Genomic DNA, 22,196 nt, shown 5'->3' on the forward strand with positions numbered 1-22,196 from the left:
TACTTATGTATCAAAAGTCATTTAAATTTAATTAATTCCTTTGTATTTATAGTTATTCAAAACTTGTTTCAAGACTAGCATGGTCATATTGGTACATTGGTGACTTCTCTAAATGCGAATCAACTTTGGCCAGGTGGAAAGATGGAATGGGTCATGAGTTGCAAGACAAGGTATAATTGTACCTCCTGCTCAATGTCGAGATATTGTCCATTTATGCACCTCATGCTCGCTGTTGAGATATTTTGTATTTATACACTTAATGCTCACTGTCCAGTTATAACATGGGTGTCTTCTTCTACACAGTTAAAAGAAGTAAATAGAAACAAAGAAACAAAATTTGAATGGAGAGAATATATTGTAAGGAGAAAAGAAAAGAAAAAAGGTAAAAAATATTTATTATTGTTTGAGTCTCTTAACCATGAATTTTTTTCCTTTTTTTGTAAACTAGCTGGCAACACTGTTTTGTGTAAAATATCCTGTCAACACTGTAAAAACTCTTACAACACAGGTTCAAATCTGAACAATGAAAACAAATCAGTAAGAAATCTCTCCGCTAAAGTTAAGATGAACATAACTCCCCAGAAAGGCAAGTAACTTGTTTTGTAAATTATATGCCTTGATTATCCTTAATTAGTCTAGTGCATTGCAAGTTTTTATGGTAGGGTAAGATGGTCCATGTTTTCACTATATTTTCTTGTCCCATTTCGGTAGTAAACAAAGAATATTCACAGAATTATATAACCGTATCCTTGCGGCTCTAAAACACTGTTGTTAATTGTTAAAAACAGGATAAGTATGTATGAGATATTATGTGCTAACAGTATCCATCTTACCTCACAGTGCTATAATAATTTTGCCCTAAAATTATTTACTTTTTAACAGGTCGTCATTACATTACCACATCCAACACGGAAACCAATGAGTGCCTTTTAGAGGAAGTTGCTTATTTAGGAGTTTTAAATCCGGAATTTTTTTCCACACATTGCAGTTACTGTTTAACAGTAAGTATAGAAATGACATAAAAGTAGTTTTTTATAGTTGATACCTCGGTTTTAAGCCTAGTATAGCTTTTATCCTGCCGTTTGGTGTCCAAATAAACATGCAGAGCCAAGGTACATTGCAATTTGTAATATTAATCAATGTGGTTCCTTACGTTTAACAATTGTACGTTATACCTGCATTTTACCAAAGTCTCCCCAGATTTTGGTAATAATTAAAAAACAGACACGATTGGCTATACTACCTTTAATGCAATATTTTTTGTATCAAGCAGTTTATATTTTTTCCACAGCCTTGTAAATCAAGTGGGATACCATGTCTGGGTTGTTCATGCACTATATATTGTGATGAACAATGCAGAATATCAGCATGGAAGATTTATCATTGGATGGAATGTTCAGTAATTCCTATGCTTGCTATAGTGAGTTTTACTGTTAACCTGTTACTAATAAACATATGAAACAAAACCTGCCAAAGTTGATTGAATTTATCTTGCTTTATCTCGCATGGCTTTAAAGCGACATTCATTATAAAACCGGGAACACTCGTGTTATAACGACTGTTGTTATGAATAATTAAGTTACATTCATTTATTTAAATATTTTTTAAGGTTTTTATCATTTTACAGAAGTGTATGGAATTACGTGTTGCCGTTCGTGCATTACTAACCGGTGCGTATGAGCTTGGGGAAACTCCCCAACATGATACAACTCATACCTGTACTTCTATAGCAAAGCATATTTATCAATCTAGAAACAGTTGTGCAGGTAAAAGTTATTGGACAAAATGTTGTAGTTCATGAAGTTATGAAAATTTGTGGGTGATTTTTTTCCTTTATGGCTGATAATTTGAACTCTTTTGTGACCACTGTTTTTAAGTGACTTGCCCAGTAACACATAAGCCTATAATGATAGTTTGTATAGTAAATTACTTTTATTGCAGATTGTTCTGAACCAGTAGGCACAGACCCCAAAGATGGTGTTTATAAATGTGATTACTGGAGTATTTTCTGTCTTAAAACGTCATCTTGTGTAGAAAAAAACAGTGATTTTAAAAATGACTGTTCTTGGTTTTGTATGTTAGTTTCAACAATAAGATCTGAGGTTTTTGGTGAAGAAGAAAATACAGCCAAAGATGATGTTGCCTCTTTAAAAGAACTCTTACAGGAAATATTTAATAGTCTAAACCTGAAGTATTTATGCGAAAATCCAAATTTTGACATGGACTTTTTCAGAAATCGCATTAAAACTATTTCTGAAATGAAATCACTTTCAAAAATATCAAATGTCACGACAAAAATCGAACCTGGTACGTAATTTCTCTATTATTGTATTTTGAAAATATTCAGAAATTTTTTTTAGGCCAACTTACTTCCATGGGTGAGGTGATAGAATATTTATTACACCGGCATTATTTACAAGTTCCAATTAATGGACAAAGCATATCTTTTGTCACTGAAGAACTGTGTGGTAAGTATATGTATGGCTATGTTATCAGTGTGTGAATCTTACATTTATGAATTATATCTTATGTATAACTTATATATTTAAAAAGCTGTCATTGTTTCAGTATATTTATATTGTCTATGTGTGTGTATAGGCACCAAACTTAGGGTAGCAAGGCAGATGGGCTAGATTTGTTTTACAACAACGCATGTCTAATTATTCCTCCCTCTTAGAATTTTAAATATATTTAGCTGCTTTTTGCCACATTAATCAATGAGGTTCTCTGGGTTTGACAAATATGAGTGTAAATGTATTTTAATAATGTCACCCCAGATTTTACCCTGCTGTTAGGTGTCTATATAAACAAGCAGAACCAAAGTATATTGCATTCACCACAATAATCAATGAGGTTCCCTATGTTTAATAACTATGGCTATGGGTGTTAATGTATTTTAACAATGTCGGAAATATATAATTCATTTCAAATAACATCACTTTTACGTTTCTATACAAACAGGCAGAATATATATTGTATTCGCAACATTATTCAATGAGGTTTCCAATGTTTGGCGAGTATGAGTAATCGTATGATGTTTTTCAGATAATGTAACTGTCACTAGGAGAGACATTGTTGCTTCTGCTTTCTTCCCAACTATGAGTATGATGAATCATAGTTGCGATTGTAACACAGATGCTCTGTTTAATGGTAGCACTGTGACTGTGAGTATTTGTGTCGGTTGTGTTATAACTGGACAGTAAGCATGAGGTGTATGAATACACCGTGTGTCTACTGTCCGATGTATAAAAAGACACCCATGTTATAACTAGACACTTCTCATATGGTGTATGAACACACCACGTATGCCTCACAAGTAATAACTTTAATAATTTCCAGTTTAGGTCAAACCAGTTTATTCCGGTTGGAACCGAAATCACACATTGTTATGGACCATCTGTATTCCATGCCTCATTTGAAGAAAGACAGAAAACTCTCAAGGAAAATTATTCTTTTGATTGTGATTGTACACCATGTGCCATGCACAAATCAGGTAACTAATAGTGTTTAGAATGTTTTGGCAACACTATTTTAGTTTTTAAGATGTAACACTGTTAAAGATACCATTTTTACACTTTTTAATCGGCAACACTTTTTTAATAACAAATTTAAACAGACAACACTGCTATTGGAACACCACATTTTTTTAATTGGCAACACCTTTTAAAAACAACCTTTTCAGGCAACACTGATAAGGAGGCTCTTCATACACAACTAAGAGCAATGAAATGTAAACACTGTTGTGGGCCTGTGGAATTAATTAATAAAGAAAGCTCAGTTTTGGGCAAATGCATTGATATGGCTTGTCAGAAGACTGAAGACTACACGAAAGAAAAAGATACTTGTATTATGTTAAAGGTAAATGAATAAATGAATGTGTTATAACATAGGTGTTTTGTTTCATACACCTTGTGTACAATTACGAATTACCATGCAAGTAACTTTATGGGTAACTTTTTTTTAAACAATTTCTTGTTTTTAATGTAAACCCAACACCCCATTCACATAACATATAAACGTGGGGTGGAATTACTTTTCTTTATATTTAATTTAGAAACGAATGGACAGAACCCTATTGCAAGAATCAAAAGGTGAAATAACAATAAAAGCAGCCGTTAAAAATTTGGAAGAAATTTCAACATTACTTGAAAATGTGGTTTACAAAAACAATTTTACTCGTGCAAAAGTTTGGGACAAGTTAGCTTTTTTATTGTGGTGAGTGGTTTGAAAATAGTGTGTCTAACAATTTAGGTTATAAACTTAACAGTGAGCTTGAGGTGTATGAATACACCATGTATGTCTGGTGTGTAAGAAGACACCCATGTTATAACTCGACAGTTAACATTATGCTAAAGACCATATCTTTTCTAACAAACAAAAATTTGATTTTACAGCAAAATCCAGGACTGGAAAATACGATGCAGCCATTATAAAGTACACAGAAGGATTATTATATGCAAAACCTAACCTAATAGAGAATGGTACAAACCGGAATTTTGAAGGTAAATTTATTAAAGTTGATTTGTTCTGTTTAAAGTTTAATTACTTCTTAGACATTTAGGATTTACTGTTTATGAAAAATTAAAGAAAAAAACACCTAAATAATAAATATATACCTGGAAATTACCAACAAAGTTACATACATGGTAACCCATAGGAGGCACGAGGTGCATGAAGAAGAAAACTTGTGTTATAACGACTGTCGTAGCCCCGGCACGCTGGAAAAAAACAAGTTAGATTCATGCATACATACACCATTCTTTCTTATAATAAAATATATAATGAAACATAATTTATACATATAATTATGTTTATTTTTTTCTGCAGATTCCATGATAGTTACGTTGTATTCAAATCGCTCTGCATGTTGGTTTCATTTAAAGAAATATGAATACTGTGTATGTGATATTCAGAGAGCATTTTTTCATGGTGGATGTAATACTAATATGTAAGTATTTCTAATCCAATCCTATTCTGTATAATATACGTAGAGTTGCACAGATCTTACGAACGCCGTACACAAGCAGCCTGGGTGTTGGGATAATAGACCAAATCTTGACTTAATTCCCGTTCCTCAACAAGGACTTCACCAACATATAACTGAATTCTATTCTATACTGTTCTACTTATGTATCAAAAGTCATTTAAATTTAATTAACTTTTTGTATTTATAGTTATTCAAAACTTGTTTCAAGACTAGCATGGTCATATTGGTACATTGGTGACTTCTCTAAATGCGAATCAACTTTGACCAAGTGGAAAGATGGAATTGGTCATGAGTTGCAAGACAAGGTATAATTGTACCTCATGCTCACTGTCGAGTTATAACATGGGTGTCTTCTTCTACACAGTTAAAAGAAGTAAATAGAAACAAAGAAACAAAATTTGAATGGAGAGAATATATTGTAAGGAGAAAAGAAAAGAAAAAAGGTAAAAAATATTTATTATTGTGTGAGTCTCTTAACCATGATTTTTTTTCCTTTTTTTGTAAACTAGCTGGCAACACTGTTTTGTGTAAAATATCCTTTCAACACTGTAAAAACTTTTACAACACAGGTTCAAATCTGAACAATGAAAACAAATCAGTAAGAAATCTCTCCGCTAAAGTTAAGATGAACATAACTCCCCAGAAAGGCAAGTAACTTGTTTTGTAAAATTTATGCTTTGATTATCCTTAATTAGTCTAGTGCATTGCAAGTTTTTATGGTAGGGTAAGATGGTCCATGTTTTCACTATATTTTCTTGTCCCATTTCGGTAGTAAACAAAGAATATTCACAGAATTATATAACCGTATCCTTGCGGCTCTAAAACACTGTTGTTAATTGTTAAAAATAGGATAAGTATGTATGAGATATTATGTGCTAACAGTATCCATCTTAGTGCTATAATAATTTTGCCCTAAAATTATTTACTTTTTAACAGGTCGTCATTACATTACTACATCTAACACAGGAACCAATGAGTGTATTTTAGAAGAAGTTGCTTATTTAGGAGTTTTAAATCCGGAATTTTTTTCCACACATTGCAGTTACTGTTTAACAGTAAGTATAGAAATGACATAAAAGTAGTTTTTTATAGTTGATACCTCGGTTTTAAGCCTAGTATAGCTTTTATCCTGCCGTTTGGTGTCCAAATAAACATGCAGAGCCAAGGTACATTGCAATTTGTAATATTAATCAATGTGGTTCCTTACGTTTAACAATTGTACGTTATACCTGCATTTTACCAAAGTCTCCCCAGATTTTGGTAATAATTAAAAAACAGACACAATTGGCTATACTACCTTTAATGCAATATTTTTTGTATCAAGCAGTTTATATTTTTTCCACAGCCTTGTAAATCAAGTGGGATACCATGTCTGGGTTGTTCATGCACTATATATTGTGATGAACGATGCAGAATATCAGCATGGAAGATTTATCATTGGATGGAATGTTCAGTAATTCCTATGCTTGCTATAGTGAGTTTTACTGTTAACCTGTTACTAATAAACATATGAAACAAAACCTGCCAAAGTTGATTGAATTTATCTTGCTTTATCTCGCATGGCTTTAAAGCGACATTCATTATAAAACCGGGAACACTCGTGTTATAACGACTGTTGTTATGAATAATTAAGTTACATTCATTTATTTAAATATTTTTTAAGGTTTTTATCATTTTACAGAAGTGTATGGAATTACGTGTGGCCGTTCGTGCATTACTAACCGGTGCGTATGAGCTTGGGGAAACTCCCCAACATGATACAACTCATACCTGTACTTCTATAGCAAAGCATATTTATCAATCTAGAAACAGTTGTGCAGGTAAAAGTTATTGGACAAAATGTTGTAGTTAATGAAGTTATGAAAATTTGTGGGTGATTTTTTTCCTTTATGGCTGATAATTTGAACTCTTTTGTGACCACTGTTTTTAAGTGACTTGCCCAGTAACACATAAGCCTATAATGATAGTTTGTATAGTAAATTACTTTTATTGCAGATTGTTCTGAACCAGTAGGCACAGACCCCAAAGATGGTGTTTATAAATGTGATTACTGGAGTACTTTCTGTCTTAAAACGTCATCTTGTGTAGAAAAAGACAGTGATTTTAAAAATGACTGTTCTTGGTTTTGTATGTTAGTTTCAACAATAAGATCTGAGGTTTTTGGTGAAGAAGAAAATACAGCCAAAGATGATGTTGCCTCTTTAAAAGAACTCTTACAGGAAATATTCAATAGTCTAAACCTGAAGCATTTATGCGAAAATCCCAATTTTGACATGGACTTTTTCAGAAATCGCATTAAAACTATTTCTGAAATGAAATCACTTTCAAAAATGTCAAATGTCACGACAAAAATCGAACCTGGTACGTAATTTCTCTATTATTGTATTTTGAAAATATTCAGAAGTTTTTTTTAGGCCAACTTACTTCCATGGGTGAGGTGATAGAATATTTATTACACCGGCACTATTTACAAGTTCCAATTAATGGACAAAGCATATCTTTTGTCTCTGACGAACTGTGTGGTAAGTATATGTATGGCTATGTTATCAGTGTGTGAATCTACATTTATGAATTATATCTTATGTATAACTTATATATTTAAAAAGCTGTCATTGTTTCAGTATATTTATATTGTCTATGTGTGTGTATAGGCACCAAACTTAGGGTAGCAAGGCAGATGGGCTAGATTTGTTTTACAACAACGCATGTCTAATTATTCCTCCCTCTTAGAATTTTAAATATATTTAGCTGCTTTTTGCCACATTAATCAATGAGGTTCTCTGGGTTTGACAAATATGAGTGTAAATGTATTTTAACAATGTCACCCCAGATTTTACCCTGCTGTTAGGTGTCTATATAAACAAGCAGAGCCAAAGTATATTGCATTCACCACAATAATCAATGAGGTTCCCTATGTTTAATAACTATGGGTGTTAATGTATTTTAACAATGTCGGAAATATATAATTCATTTAAAATAATGTCACTTTTACGTTTCTATACAAACAAGCAGAATATATATTGTATTCGCAACATTATTCAATGAGGTTTCCAATGTTTGGCGAGTATGAGTAAACGTATGATGTTTTTCAGATAATGTAACTGTCACTAGGAGAGACATTGTTGCTTCTGCTTTCTTCCCAACTATGAGTATGATGAATCATAGTTGCGATTGTAACACAGATGCTCTGTTTAATGGTAGCACTGTGACTGTGAGTATTTGTGTCGGTTGTGTTATAACTTGAAGTAAGCATGAGGTGTATGAATACACCATGTGTATCTGGTTTATAAGAAGACACCCATGTTATAACTTGACAGTAAGCATGATGTATGGATACACCATGTGTGTCTGGTTTATAAAAAGACACTCATGTTATAATTTGACAGTGAGCATGAGGTGTATAAATACACCGTGTGTCTACTGTCCGATGTATAAAAAGAAACCCATGTTATAACTAGACACTTCTCATATGGTGTATGAATACACCACGTATGCCTCACAAATAATAACTTAAATAATTTCCAGTTTAGGTCAAACCAGTTTATTCCGGTTGGAACCGAAATCACACATTGTTATGGGCCATCTGTATTCCATGCCTCATTTGAAGAAAGACAGAAAACTCTCAAGGAAAATTATTCTTTTGATTGTGATTGTACACCATGTGCCATGCACAAATCAGGTAACTATTAGTGTTTAGAATGTTTTGGCAACACTATTTTAGTTTTTAAGATGTAACACTGTTAAAGATACCATTTTTACACTTTTTAATCGGCAACACTTTTTAATAACAAATTTAAACAGACAACACTGCCATTGGAACACCACATTTTTTTAATTGGCAACACCTTTTATAAACAACCTTTTCAGGCAACACTGATAAGGAGGCTCTTCATACACAACTAAGAGCAATGAAATGTAAACACTGTTGTGGGCCTGTGGAATTAATTAATAAAGAAAGCTCAGTTTTGGGCAAATGCATTGATATGGCTTGTCAGAAGACTGAAGACTACACGAAAGACAAAGATACTTGTATAATGTTAAAGGTAAATGAATATATGAATATGTTATAACACAGATGTTCTGTTTCATACACCTTGTGTACAATTACGAATTACCATGCAAGTAACTTTATGGGTAACTTTTTTTTTTAAACAATTTCTTGTTTTTAATGTAAACCCAACACCCCATTCACATAACATATAAACGTGGGGTGGAATTACTTTTATTTATATTTAATTTAGAAACGAATGGACAGAACCCTATTGCAAGAATCAAAAGGTGAAATAACAATAAAAGCAGCCGTTAAAAATTTGGAAGAAATTTCAACATTACTTGAAAATGTGGTTTACAAAAACAATTTTACTCGTGCAAAAGTTTGGGACAAGTTAGCTTTTTTATTATGGTGAGTGGTTTGAAAATAGTGTGTCTAACAATTTAGGTTATAAACTTAACAGTGAGCTTGAGGTGTATGAATACACCATGTGTGTCTGGTGTGTAAGAAGATACCCATGTTATAACTCTACAGTTAACATTAGGCTAAAGACCATATCTTTTCTAACAAACAAAAATTTGATTTTACAGCAAAATCCAGGACTACGCAAAAGCTGTGTCAATTCTAGAGCAAAGCATAAAACTGGTTGCGTTAAAATTTGGCCCCAAAAGTGTCCATACAGCTCGACAAATGTTTTCTCTGACTTCAATTCATTTCATGCTATCTAATTACTCTCAGGCAGCGTTTTATCTCAGGAAATGTGAACCAATTTTCTCACGTTTTTGCACACCTGGTAGTAAAGACTATGAAGACATGGTTAATTTGAAACAATGTTTAAAAACTTTGAAAGTATATTGAGTTAAAAATTACAGTTATGATTTAATGTCAAATGAGACTTTACGTCATTTTTTGTTTCTACTTTAATTTTGCTGCTATTTTTTCCTTTTTCCATTAAAATTTAAACTGAAAAACTGCCTTTTTTATATATATTTTTTTTAATTTTTCTACTATTATATTAGAAATGCTTTTGAATTAAAGTTTTTCAAATACTGCATGTTTATAAATGTACACACCTTTTCCTCTTACCAGGTATTTAAATATTAGGTTGTAGGATCTGAAACTCTGCATTTTGATCAATAATGTAAGAAAAATCGCTTTTAAATATGGATATTTTACGCCCATTCATTCTGAGGTTGGCAAAAACTGACACTACACATATTTTGTCAAAATGCCTGAAAAATAGGACTACTAATTACTGCACTACACGTACAATTTCATTTTCAACGAACAAAAACAAAAAAAATGCTGAAAAAAGCAATATCGTTGTTAAACAAGAAGAGGAAATTGTCCGAATACAAGAGAAAAGTGTGGACTGGAACAGATGGAAACATTCGTGGAAATATTTTAACATGATAATGAAGAATAAGTTTGCATCTGCACATGACCACGCGCTGGCGGCAAGGAGCACGAAAGAGGATCAGGTTTGGGGAGTGTTTTAATGTACTGAAGTCCACAGTAATCACTGTCAACTTATAGCACCTATGAATGAATAAATAAATGTAACTTATTTACAATCTCAAGGGAAGCAACAGCTCTTTTGTTTAAAAAAACACATCTCGAAAAAGATAAATAAGTTGGATTTATTCATATGTATAAAACATTACACACACAACTAATATTCATTCACAGATTATCTACTACTTTCGTAACTCTGGGGAGCTTGAGAACTGGTACATAATGACAGATGAAGATGTAGGGGCACGGAGCTGGGCTGAATTGGTTCAAGGCCCGAATGAGATGACTGCTGCATTCCGTGGTTACCTAAACAACACACCACCAAAAGATTATGTAATATCTAATGACCCCTTAGAGCCCACACCAAATTTTTACGGTTTTGCGTATGTGGAGACTAAACCTTTTGAGGTGAGATTTAAACAGTGTTTCCCAAAATATTGTACCCAATTAAATGATATACTATTAAAAAATACCCAGTATTTCCATTTGAAACTATTCCATGATTAAACAGTAATATTATGTATTATTTGCCCGTGTCAGAAAAAAGTAACGTTTTTCATAGGTAAACGCAGATTGTATGCAAAATATGTGCAGGAAATCACACTATACTTTGTTTTTTTAACATTACTTCCTATGCATTTTGATCAAGATTTTGTATAGGGTGTTCTTGGGCGAGAGCAGTTCATGAATTTTCAAGGTTTCAATGCTTTTAAAATCCGATTACGCGGTGATGGAAGAAAATATCATTTTGAAACACTTTGCGATTTTGGTTTTGGGGATAGAATGATGTATACTGCACCTATTTACACCAATGGGGGCCCTCTATGGCAAGAAGTTACTGTAAGTTTTTTAAATTTTATGTTCAAAACTGGGCCTTTTTGTTGGATATTAACAGTCATATAACACGAGTGTTTTTGTTTCTTACACCCGGTGCTTCCTACACAAATTACCATGTTTGTAACTTATTCACCCTTAATACGGGTTACTGCGTTTTATTTGCCATTTGGCAAGACTATATTACAAATGTTAATATATATGTTAATTTACATACACTTGGTAGCAAAAGTAATGGAATATTTATATTTATTTTGCATTTCAAATGATAGTTACATACTTACCATGAGTTATTGTAACTCTACAGATTCCTTTTGCAAAGTTAATTGCCAGCATTGATAGCGGGGCTGTTGCTAAGCAACGAGAAATGGCCTTAGACCGGGTATGTAAAATATTCTTAACATAATTTGGTTTTAAATGAATGAATGTAACTTTAACCTCCATTGGTAGCAGCATTAAGCTTTAAAACCGCAAACTTTTACTTTACAAAACTGCTTTTTTTTGTTTTCAGATGTCAAATTTTCGCTTTTTGATACGGGATAAAATTGAAGGTCCATTTCATCTTGAAATAGATTACATTGCTTTTACTCGCGATGTTACTTATGAAGTGTGTGAAAGTGGAATAGACTACTATGACCCGTGGGAACCTATCAATTCAAACTCTGGAATGTAACCATTGTAACTTTTGAAAGCGTTATGTTTTTGCTATTACTGTGTGAATTTATAATGAAAATGTTTTAAATGCACGAAACATCCTAAAAAATGTGGCAGAAATTTGTGTAGCGTTGTTTTTATGCTTGAAGTGCGAGTCTAACTCTAGGCAAAGGACTTTGCTTTGGTCTAAGCATCCTAAAACACAAGTGGAAGTTCTATTTTGAAGATTTGCAAAGCAACTAAGCTCGCTATATAAATACATTGTTTAGCACAGCAACAAGAATGTGACTAACATAAATTGGTCCCCCGTTATATTCATATATGATTAAATATTGAATGAATGAATGTAACTTACTTTATCCTCGCGTGGCCGGAAAACGACAGTCGTTATAACACGGGTTTAACACCTCGTGCCAGCTTACGAGTTACCAAGTATGTTACTTTGTGGGTGATTATTTTTGTTTGGATTTTTTTTTCATTTTTATGTATGGCTGATAATTTGGACAACCCATTAGTGGCCACTGGGTTGGAGCAATTGCCGTTAAGTGTCTTGCCCAAGGACACATACGCCCACAATGGTAGCAGCGACGAGCCTTGAACCCATTACCTCTGGGTTAGAGGCAGGCGCGCTAATCACTATGCCACGGCGCCGGACGGTATTATTAAAGGCAAATGGTATTTAATTTTGTCCCCTATACTATGACAGAGAAACTTTCCTTATCCAAACGCGGGATTTCCCTTGGGCATAAAATACAATAGTTATCCTTTAACTAAGATCTAATATTGAATAGTTGTTAGGCAAGTATTTTTGCTTCAATCGTGTCCAATAATGTCGGCAAGAGCATGTACTCCGTTTGGAGAAAAGCAGGAACCTTTTAAATTTGATAAATGGAAATTCATATCAAAGAAACGGCATATTCTGACGTCAAATGAAGTAGACAAGTATGTGTGATACTTTTATGTTTTTTTTAATATTACTTGCAAAAGAGCTTTCGAATTTTGGTTGGTTTGGACTTTCATATTTATGTGTAAGGTATTACATTTATTTTGTAAGGTATTACACAGCAAATATGTTTTACTAAAAACATGACTAAACATATCTTAAAACCTTATTTCGTTATGAGTTTTTAATTTTAGTTCAACATTATATTTTCACATTTCAGTTTGTCAGAGAAATTGGCGTTACCCCAACTGCCAGAAATGACATTTGGCGCAAATAAATTTGAAATGCAGCATGACACGGGATTCTCCATTCATTTTAATGCAGTTGATGCACTTGCACTTGTAGATAATAAGAAAGACTTAATGAAAGTGGCCATGGCTAAAGAATGGGCAGAAAGCAGGCAAGTTTTAACATAATTGGCACATCCTGTTTTGATTTGCCGTATATTTTATGCACGTCTTGGACCAGAAAACCTACATCCTAGGTCTCAGGTGTGCCTCACTAAAGACCTCACCCTCATAGAATAGAATAGATTGGGACTAATAAGCCTACATCCCAGGTCTCAGGTGTGCCTCACTAAAGACCTCACCCTCATAGAATAGACTGTGACCAATAAGCCTACATCCCATACACATTTAACAATATTTTTTTACTTTTTTTTACAGAAAAGGCAATGAATATATTTCACAAACCGTCAAACCATTTGATTGGACGTACACAACAAACTACAAAGGAACATTGACTGATCCAAACCACATAGTTACAGTTGAGTTTAATATCTTTTATATTTATTACTACATATTATAAACAACAAATAATCAATTTATTAAGAACATAGCTTAGTGGTTAGGACTTGTATTCTAACCAAACAATACCGGGCTTGGTGCTTATAGCGATGACAACGTATGTGTTCTTGGCATTTGGCAAGACACTTTACTAACATTGCTCTAACCCAGTGGTCACTAATAGGTTATAGCACAGTAGTATACCACACTGTAGGACCTGACCAACAGAGAATAGAAGGATTCCTTTTAGAAGCGTTACTTTAATATGTCTAAGAAATGGCCCAACTCTAACCTAAGTACTATACTACGTGCTTTGCTGTATAACCCATTTGGATCAGAATACACTTACTTATAAGTTGTCTACAGATTTAATTCTACCTAATTATGAAGGCATTTTACCACGGTTTTAACCAAAACCCATTTTATCAGGTTAGCGAAACAAGTGAAAAGATTGATCTTGAGAGATTAAAAAAGAGAGAAAAGATTTTATATTTTGAAGAAATGATGTTGTTTGAAGATGAATTGGCTGATAATGGATCTGCACAACTTACTGTGAAAATAGTAAGGGGTTACTAATAATAATATACGTTTTTTTATTGTAGAGGGGTGCATCATGCTCACTGTCGAGTTTTATATATTATATATACAGTGTATTCTTACACCTCATACTCACTGTGAAGTTTCATATGTGTCTTCCTATACACCAGACATACATGGTGTATTCATACACCTCATGCTCGCTGTCAAGTTATAACATGGGTGCCTTCTTATACACCAGACACACATGGTGTATTCATACACCTCATGCTTACTGTCAAGTTATAACATAGGTTTTTTTCTTATACACCAGACACACATGGTGTATTCATACACCTCATGCTCGCTGTCAAGTTATAACATGGGTGCCTTCCTATACACCAGACATACATGGTGTATTCATGCACCTCATGCTCACTGTCGAATTATAACAAGGGTGCCTTCCTATACACCAGACATACATGGTGTATTCATACCTCACACAAATGTAACTGTATTTAAACAGTGTCAGCCCAGATTTAAAACATTTTTTTATAACCCTTATGTCTCTGTCATTACGTACATATTTCTATAGAGAGTTATGACGTCTTGCTTTTTCCTTCTGATGCGTTTCTTTCTTCGCGTTGATGGTGTTTTGTCGAGAATTTATGACACTAGGTGGTATCATGAGTTTGGGAAATCTTATCTTATCCGAGAATATTCAGAAAAAGAAAAAAGTTTTTCCCAAATGAGAGTAAGTTACTTTGTATATGGGTTTATTATATATGGATAAGGTCCTTGTTGAGGATATGGAATATAACCCAAATGAGGCCCATTACCCCAATATTGTATTGTATATATATACAATCTGTTCTATAAGAGTGGTCCTGGTCCTATAGTGACGAGGCAAGTTATGGGACCTGAGATTTCAACCAAAGTTTGTCCATTATCCTATAAGCTACCATACGCCCTGCACCGCACAAATTTCTTACCCCCTTTTCTCTCTTTAGGGTATTTCCCCTGCTACTTTGACAGACCCTAACCTATTGGACGGTCACCTTACTACGCAAAAAAGAGTGGTCGAAAAAATTGACTTTTCTGGTACTTCTGGCACCACAGAAGATACAAAATCATCCAAAAACGAGACTGTGTCTAAAACTGATGTTTCTGATTCTAATTGCCCATCGAACACTGTCATTTCTGAACCGAAATAACAAGCAGCAGAAGAAAATGACATGTTTCAAAAAAACGCGAAAATAAAACTGTTTTGTACGCAAATCGAAGAAAATATCAAAAAAAACTCTGAGTTTTTGTTTGTGTGCTGCTGTATTGGTTAGAAAACTCTGGACCTGAATGCAGACGTTTTATAGCAACAGCCATTTCAGTGGGCGAATCAGTCTGTTTTCTCCAAGGATATTGGCCCCACATAAGATACATATGACTGTTAAACAACTAACACAACCATGCAGAAAGCAAGGCGCATTCTACCTAACTGTGAGTCATGTTTTCCAATTCAAAACTAGATGTGTGGTCACTTGCACATTATCACTTTAAAAAGCATGCTGCATGTTTTAAATTTTCTTGACAAATCCTATAGTATAGCGCCTTCACGCTTTATGAACGTGTTATTACGTTGCTATAACATAAACTTCCTTTATTACTTCGGGTACAGTAACGAAAATCAGATTAGTTAAAACAACGAAGAGAATAGAATTAGCAGCAAAACGACAGACGTTAAAAACACGCGTGATAGTTTCAGTTAATCTGATAAGATTTTCATCTCGAACGTTTTGGTTTAAATACCGAAACATCTTTAGTGACACCTAAACATTCGTAAACACAACGTTTTCTGTGCATATGTATATGTATGTTATGCCCTGCGCTGTATGCTTGTTTTTGTTTAGTGAATGAATGTAACTTACTTTATCCTCGCGTGGCCGGAAAAGGAATTGCGGTTCATACGTGTTTACGCCGTATGATCGTGTATGCGTATACGTTACGCCTTCAATTATTAACAGCGCATTGCGGTTTAGTCGTGTTTAGCAGTTCAACACTGTTATTACAGCTGGTATTATTGTACTTTTATATACAGCATCAGAAACAGTGTAACAAGAATTGCGTATCTTTATACAATTTAGAAAGGAAAATTTAGTTACGGGGCACTAGGTGTATGAAACAGAACACCCGTGTTATAACGACTGTTGTTGTCCCGCCACGCGAGGAAAAATAAATTGCATTTATATATTTGGGCGTTTATTAAGTTAACCGTTTTGTAGTTACTAAATCGTAGCGTATGTTGCATTTTACTCAAGTATTTTATACAGTGTACAAATGAAACATTAGACTTGTGAGATTAATAATAATTTTGACAAGCAGTGACAAGGCCTGATAATTTATCAATTCTCACGCTGCATACGTTTTCTGTTTACCGTATCTGACGTTTTTACTTTTCTACGTAAATAAGTACGAATTAAATATATTTTTAGCCACATCTTAAACACGCTATCAGCTTTTAAAAGATTGGGATTATTTTAATTTCTAACTAGTCAAATGCAATTGCAAAAACGAAATTTAATAGAAGTGCTCTAATTCGCTGTTAACCTTTTTTCTAGAACACGACCAGGCTATACTTGTCCGCAAATAAAATTATATTGCTAGACTTTATATTGAACAAACAAAAGGTGATTTAGTAGAGTGCTATACGGTATTTACTAACGTGCAGGTATTTGATTACATAGTAAAACGTTACCGAATATACGAGGATTTTATAGGCTATGGTATCGAAAAACAGTACGGTTTGGTCTGCAAATGTATTGTAGTATTATACGGACGTGTAGATTTTTTACTGTAGATTTTAATTTAGTGACAAACGTGACGTAAGGATTGTTTTAATTAAAAAGCGTAGTTGATAAAACTAAAGATACAGCTAAAAGTGCATGCCCATATATAAGGCATAATGAAAAACTATGGAAAATCTCGTGACTGTTTTATGTACGTGCGTTATTACAATGGTATCTTACCCCAACCTATACTACTGCTGCTTATTATTTAACATTGTCATTTTATCTACAGAAAGACATAGGATAATATGTAGTACTTTGTCGGTTTGTATGTCTGGATATTATAGTCATGCACCATTGCTGACAAAATGGTAGAAAATCATAATGGAGACCAACGGAGGGTCATCTTTTCGTTCTTACTGTTTGTACTTTCGATATATTTGAATTTCGCTGGCTTTGGATCTTTACTATGTCTACAGACAAGTATAAACATAGAGGACGGCGTAGGTAAATTCATGTTTAGTTAATACAAACTTTAGTAGGGTGGGGGAGATGGGACACTCACTTTTTCATTCTAATTTTCTCCTCTCATTAGTAGTAAACAAAGAACATTCAAAAATAATAAAATCGTATCCTCACGACTCCTATAAACCGTTGTTAATTGCTTATGACAGGCTCAGGATATTTGAACATTATGTGCTAAAGGTGTCCCGTTTCCCCCACCCCACTGAATGTGTTTATATAGATATAGTAGGATCTGGTAACTCGTCAGCGTGCAGGAAATGTATGAAACAAAACACTTTTGTCATTCCTACGCAACGCAAGAATAAATACGTTACATTCATTTATTCATATGTAAATAGTCTGTGTACTGTTGGCAAAAAATTACTAAAACCTTAGGTCATCCAACAAAGGCCTCATCTCATATAGCTCAGAATCGTATTATTACCATAATTATAAACATGCTTACTTCATTACAGGAGCCGCTTCTAGCACAGCTGCTTACGCAACTTCTACAATACTCGGTTTGGTGCTAACTCCATTACTTCTACTCAAGTTTGAAAGCAAATACGTTTTGGTTGGCTGTTCTATAACTTACTTATTGTATGTGCTCGCAAACTATTTCCCAGGTTGGTGTATTTTCGTATTGTATATTGTATACGCGGTATAACTCGTAAACGGGCACGAGCAGTATGAAACAAAACATCCGTGTGTTCTAACGACTGCCATTGCCTCGACATGCAAGAACGAATAAAATAGGTTACATTCATTAAATCACTCTCATATACAGTGCGTGTCATTTTTAGTCTCCCTCCACCCTACTATGTTTCTTTTAATTCTAAACCGTTTGTAGAGGCATATGTACTTATACCAGTTGGAATTTTAATGGGAATCGGAGAAGCAACGATGTGGCCTGTTATGTTTGTGTATGTTGTTCATTATGCGAAGCAATTTGCAAGTTTTGGTACCAAAGATACTGCGGCAGTGATTACCAGGTTTACTGGATACTTCTTCTTTGCTTACCAGCTCAGCGAAGTAAGATTTAAATGTATGTGATACTGTATTGTCTATATGGCATTAGATTACACTCAATGTATAAAGATCTAACCTATATTAATTAGGTTAGGGCTAATAAGCCTACATCTCAGGTTTTAGGTGTGCCTAACTGAAGACCTTACCCTCATAGAATAGAATAGACTGGAACCAATAAGCCTACACCCCAGGTCTCAGGTGTACCTCACTGAAGACCTCACTCTCATAGAATAAAATAGACTAGGGCTAATAAGCCTACATCATCTCATGTCTCAGGTGTGCCTCACTAAATACCTCGTCACACCCCCCCAATAGAATATACTGGGACCAATAAGCCTAAATTCCAGGTCTCAGAAATGGTTAATAGAATATACCAGTGTTGATACTATTTTTCTCACACCAGACCACTGGCAATTTACTGAGTTATGCAATTCTATACGCCGGCAAAACCATCACCGTAAACGAAGGCAATTCTACTGTGAACTTCGCCGTTGACTTATCCGTATGTGGGGCCAATGACTGCCAGTACCCGAACGTAACGAACGCCAATTTGAATCAGTACGTTCCACAGTCGAAATCTGTGCTTTACGCCATGATAGGAGTTATGGCGTTTCTAATATTGCTTGCACTTGGAATCATGTTGTGTCTTGTACCCAAAATTTCGTTGGAAAATCACGACAACGAATTGGAACTGTGCCCTACTGAGAGCAATTTAATCTCTAACAATAGCGAAAAAGAAGTTAATAAACCTAAAGAGGTATGAATCAATTGCTCTTTTAGTGCATTATTTTGATTGGATGAATGTAACTTTATCTTCGCGTGGCGGGGCGAAGACAGTCTTTATAACGCGGGTGACCTGTTTCATGCAACTCGTACCCGCTGACGAGCACGTATATGTGACTTTGTTGGTTATGATTTGTCGTATTTTCTGTGTGATGATTAAACTTGGACAACCTATCAGTGACCACTGGGTTGAAACAATTACAGTTAAGGTGTTGCCCAAGGACACCTATGTCCACAACGGCAGTAGAAACGTTAATGATGGCTTTATTTTTACAGAGCAATTTACAGTTTACAAAGAGGACACTCAAAGCAGCCATGAAACAACTTTTAGATCCAAGACAATTGTTGATTACTCCGATCACGCTGTACAGTGGTCTATACATGTCTTTTATGTTCGCAGAAATGCCAAGAGCGTATTCATCTTGTATGTTAGGCGTTACACAGGTATATGTATGCACCATGCTGTAACTTATACTGTTAACCACATAAACATAATATACTGCTAGTAGGCAATACACGTGTTAAATTACAGTGTTAAGCCCTTATAGCCCAGAGTTTGGGACTCGAACCTCTATGCTGCTACCATCGTGGTTACATATGTCCTTGGCCAAGACAGAACACCCGTGTTATAACAGCTACATTATGCAGAGAATAAATAATTAACCTTGAATTCCATTTTCTTTTCAGTCTGGGTTATGTCTTGCAATCAGCCACACCTGCAGTGCTATTACGTCTCATTTCGGGTGTAAACTAGCCAGCAAAATCGGACGAACTATACTTTTGATCGCTGCATTTTTCATCGATATAGGAATATACGCGTTCCTTCTATTTTGGGTCCCTGCGTCATCAACCACGTGGTTAGTGTACGTCATTTTTGCAGTGGTTGGAAGCATGGACGGTGTATGGCAACCACAAAGTAACGGTATGTGAGGTTTTGTTTGATAATATAGTGGTGTGGGGGAAGATAGGACACTTTTAGCACATAATATCCAAACATCCTGACAATGTTTTAAACAAATAATAACGGTCTATTAGAGTCGTTAGGATACGGTTTTATACTTCTTTGAATGTTTTTTATTTACTACCATGCGGGACGAGAAAATAGTATGAAAAGGTGTCCCATCTTCCCCCATCCTAATATATGTAACTTATTATGTAGTTGGGTCCTTATCTAAAACTGCGCCGTGACACAGTGGTTAGCCTGCCTGTAAGTTCATAGAGTAGACCATAGGTTACGGGTTCGAGGCTTGACATTGTTACTTCAGGGCGTATATGTGTCTTTAGGCAAGATACTTAAGCAATTGCTACAACGCAATGGTCACCATTGGGTTGTCCAACAAATCAACCACAAAGTTACATACATGGTCACTCGTAAGTGGCCACGAGGTGTATGAAACAAAACAGAATCAAGAATTAGTTTTGTTCATTCATTCATTCAGACATACACACTGCCCATTTTCCTGAAAACCACATGGCTTTTGTTATATGGAGTTTATGGACCACACTTGGTATAGCTATTCAATACGGTTGGAGTACGAGTTTGTGCGTATACGTGAAGATCTATATACAGATTGGTCTTCTATGTTTTTCAATGCTATGTTATGGTAAGTCAAGTCATATTCTATTCTATTCTTTAAGGGCGAGGAAATGAATGTAGGCTAGAGTTGGTATACTGTGGGGTAAGATGGATACAAGTAGCACATAAAAACCCACGTTTTTTAATAGTGTTTTTAGCAATTAATAACGCTCCTTTCGACTCATGAGGATATACGGTTATATAACTCTTTAAATATTCTTTGATTACTATTAAGTGGGACGATGACAGAGAATGAAGACTTGAATAAATATGAGTTGTTTATCATCTCGTTGTGGTAGGGCAACGACAATCGTTATAACGCGTGTGTTCTGTTTCATACACCTCGTATCCGCTTACTAGTTATCATCCATGTATCTTTGTGGGTGATTATTAATTGCCTATACTGTGTTTAGGTATTGCTGAATTTCGAATTCGAAAAGTACGACGAAGAACACATGAACCAAGTTCGCAAATAACAATATAAACCTAGCTACCTAATTGTGAACTTTTAGATCTGTTTAAAACAGCATTAACTATGATATAGTAGGGTGGGAAAGATGTGACTCCTCCAACACATAATATCCAAATATCTTTTTAATTCTTTTTAAAAAATGTTTACTATCAAATGGTATAAGAAAAATAGAACGAAAAGTGTTCAATCTTTCCCCACTCTACCCTATTATATATAGTAGTGTGGGGGAAGATGGGACATTTTTTGTTCTATTTTCTTGTTCCGTTTGGTAGTAAACAAAGAAACTCAAAGAATTATAAAACTGTATCCTCACGACTCATATAAACCGCTGTTAATTGTTTGAAACACGATCGGGATATTTGGAAATTGTGTGCTATAAAAGGTGTCCCATCTCCCCCCACCCTACTATATGATCTGAACTATATTCAGGCAGCAAAATTTTCGTTTTTATTCACTGTCCACTTTCTTTTTCATTTGTATTAGCATTTAATGTTTTGTTCCTGATGTTTTAACTATTTTAAAAGTTGTTATCTCTTATTTTACGTACGCACAAAAGTTTCAGTGACGCGTATATACACGTCAACTTTCGCGTTAACATTTTAATTTGTAATTTAAGTTTTACGAAAATATTTCAGAAACTATACGAAAGATAGATTAAGCTTAGGAAATGTTGACCTCGGCTATTTTTAGATTTTATACGCGGTTAATTATTTAATGATCTTAAATTTTCTGCAAGAATTTTCTTACCTGCGGCGAGTAGAATTGCGACGTGTCCTTAAGAGCCCAAAACTGGTGACACTGCAAAATTCTTTGTTGCGCCATACTGA

General features: G+C 34.5%; 4 protein-coding genes and 1 long non-coding RNA gene across 6 annotated transcripts; 4 read left to right on the forward strand and 1 right to left on the reverse strand.

Annotated features, from left to right (window-relative positions):
* The first annotated feature begins 176 nt into the window (after positions 1 to 176).
* On the forward strand, positions 177 to 10,047 carry LOC149734941 (protein-lysine N-methyltransferase SMYD4-like). Of its 2 annotated transcripts, XM_089880250.1 has the most exons (15): positions 4,396 to 4,502; positions 4,828 to 4,948; positions 5,175 to 5,292; positions 5,352 to 5,430; positions 5,557 to 5,634; positions 5,924 to 6,042; positions 6,333 to 6,461; positions 6,669 to 6,807; positions 6,983 to 7,348; positions 7,402 to 7,509; positions 8,080 to 8,198; positions 8,513 to 8,666; positions 8,855 to 9,030; positions 9,229 to 9,389; positions 9,569 to 10,046. In XM_089880250.1, the coding sequence occupies exons 2-15, from the start codon at positions 4,833 to 4,835 to the stop codon at positions 9,834 to 9,836; spliced, it is 2,130 nt and encodes a 709-aa protein (XP_089736376.1). In that variant the 5' UTR covers positions 4,396 to 4,502; positions 4,828 to 4,832; the 3' UTR covers positions 9,837 to 10,046. The 2 variants fall into 2 exon arrangements, with proteins under 2 accessions (XP_089736377.1, XP_089736376.1); XM_089880251.1 differs by lacking the exons at positions 4,396 to 4,502; positions 4,828 to 4,948; positions 5,175 to 5,292; ... (9 more) ...; positions 8,855 to 9,030; positions 9,229 to 9,389 and adding exons at positions 177 to 382; positions 509 to 586; positions 883 to 1,001; ... (6 more) ...; positions 3,683 to 3,858; positions 4,055 to 4,215 and having other exon boundaries at positions 9,569 to 10,047.
* Positions 9,568 to 11,746, reverse strand: LOC149734942 (uncharacterized). Its single transcript, XR_016385218.1, has 2 exons — positions 11,612 to 11,746; positions 9,568 to 10,517 (listed from the first exon to the last, which is right to left on the reverse strand). It is a non-coding gene; the product is annotated as an uncharacterized LOC149734942 (long non-coding RNA).
* LOC149734943 (complex I intermediate-associated protein 30, mitochondrial-like) lies at positions 10,142 to 12,101 on the forward strand. Its single transcript, XM_089880291.1, has 5 exons — positions 10,142 to 10,459; positions 10,668 to 10,901; positions 11,154 to 11,333; positions 11,635 to 11,709; positions 11,839 to 12,101. The coding sequence occupies exons 1-5, from the start codon at positions 10,142 to 10,144 to the stop codon at positions 11,998 to 12,000; spliced, it is 969 nt and encodes a 322-aa protein (XP_089736417.1). The 3' UTR covers positions 12,001 to 12,101.
* A 566-nt stretch (positions 12,102 to 12,667) lies between these two features.
* On the forward strand, positions 12,668 to 15,890 carry LOC149734944 (TIP41-like protein). The gene is made up of 6 exons (XM_089880304.1): positions 12,668 to 12,923; positions 13,145 to 13,324; positions 13,590 to 13,689; positions 14,139 to 14,270; positions 14,821 to 14,979; positions 15,236 to 15,890. The coding sequence occupies exons 1-6, from the start codon at positions 12,811 to 12,813 to the stop codon at positions 15,437 to 15,439; spliced, it is 888 nt and encodes a 295-aa protein (XP_089736430.1). The 5' UTR covers positions 12,668 to 12,810; the 3' UTR covers positions 15,440 to 15,890.
* Positions 15,582 to 21,964, forward strand: LOC149734945 (N-acetylglucosamine transporter UNC93A-like). Its single transcript, XM_089880274.1, has 9 exons — positions 15,582 to 15,719; positions 17,298 to 17,512; positions 17,986 to 18,135; positions 18,360 to 18,541; positions 18,942 to 19,295; positions 19,598 to 19,765; positions 20,009 to 20,243; positions 20,761 to 20,925; positions 21,311 to 21,964. Exons 2-9 carry the CDS (start codon positions 17,374 to 17,376, stop codon positions 21,379 to 21,381), a joined length of 1,464 nt encoding a protein of 487 aa, XP_089736400.1. The 5' UTR covers positions 15,582 to 15,719; positions 17,298 to 17,373; the 3' UTR covers positions 21,382 to 21,964.
* Positions 21,965 to 22,196: the final 232 nt, after the last annotated feature.

The sequence above is a fragment of the Ciona robusta genome, chromosome 6 (assembly GCF_009617815.1).
Source record: "Ciona robusta chromosome 6, ASM961781v2".
NCBI classification, from domain to species: Eukaryota; Metazoa; Chordata; class Ascidiacea; order Phlebobranchia; family Cionidae; genus Ciona; species Ciona robusta.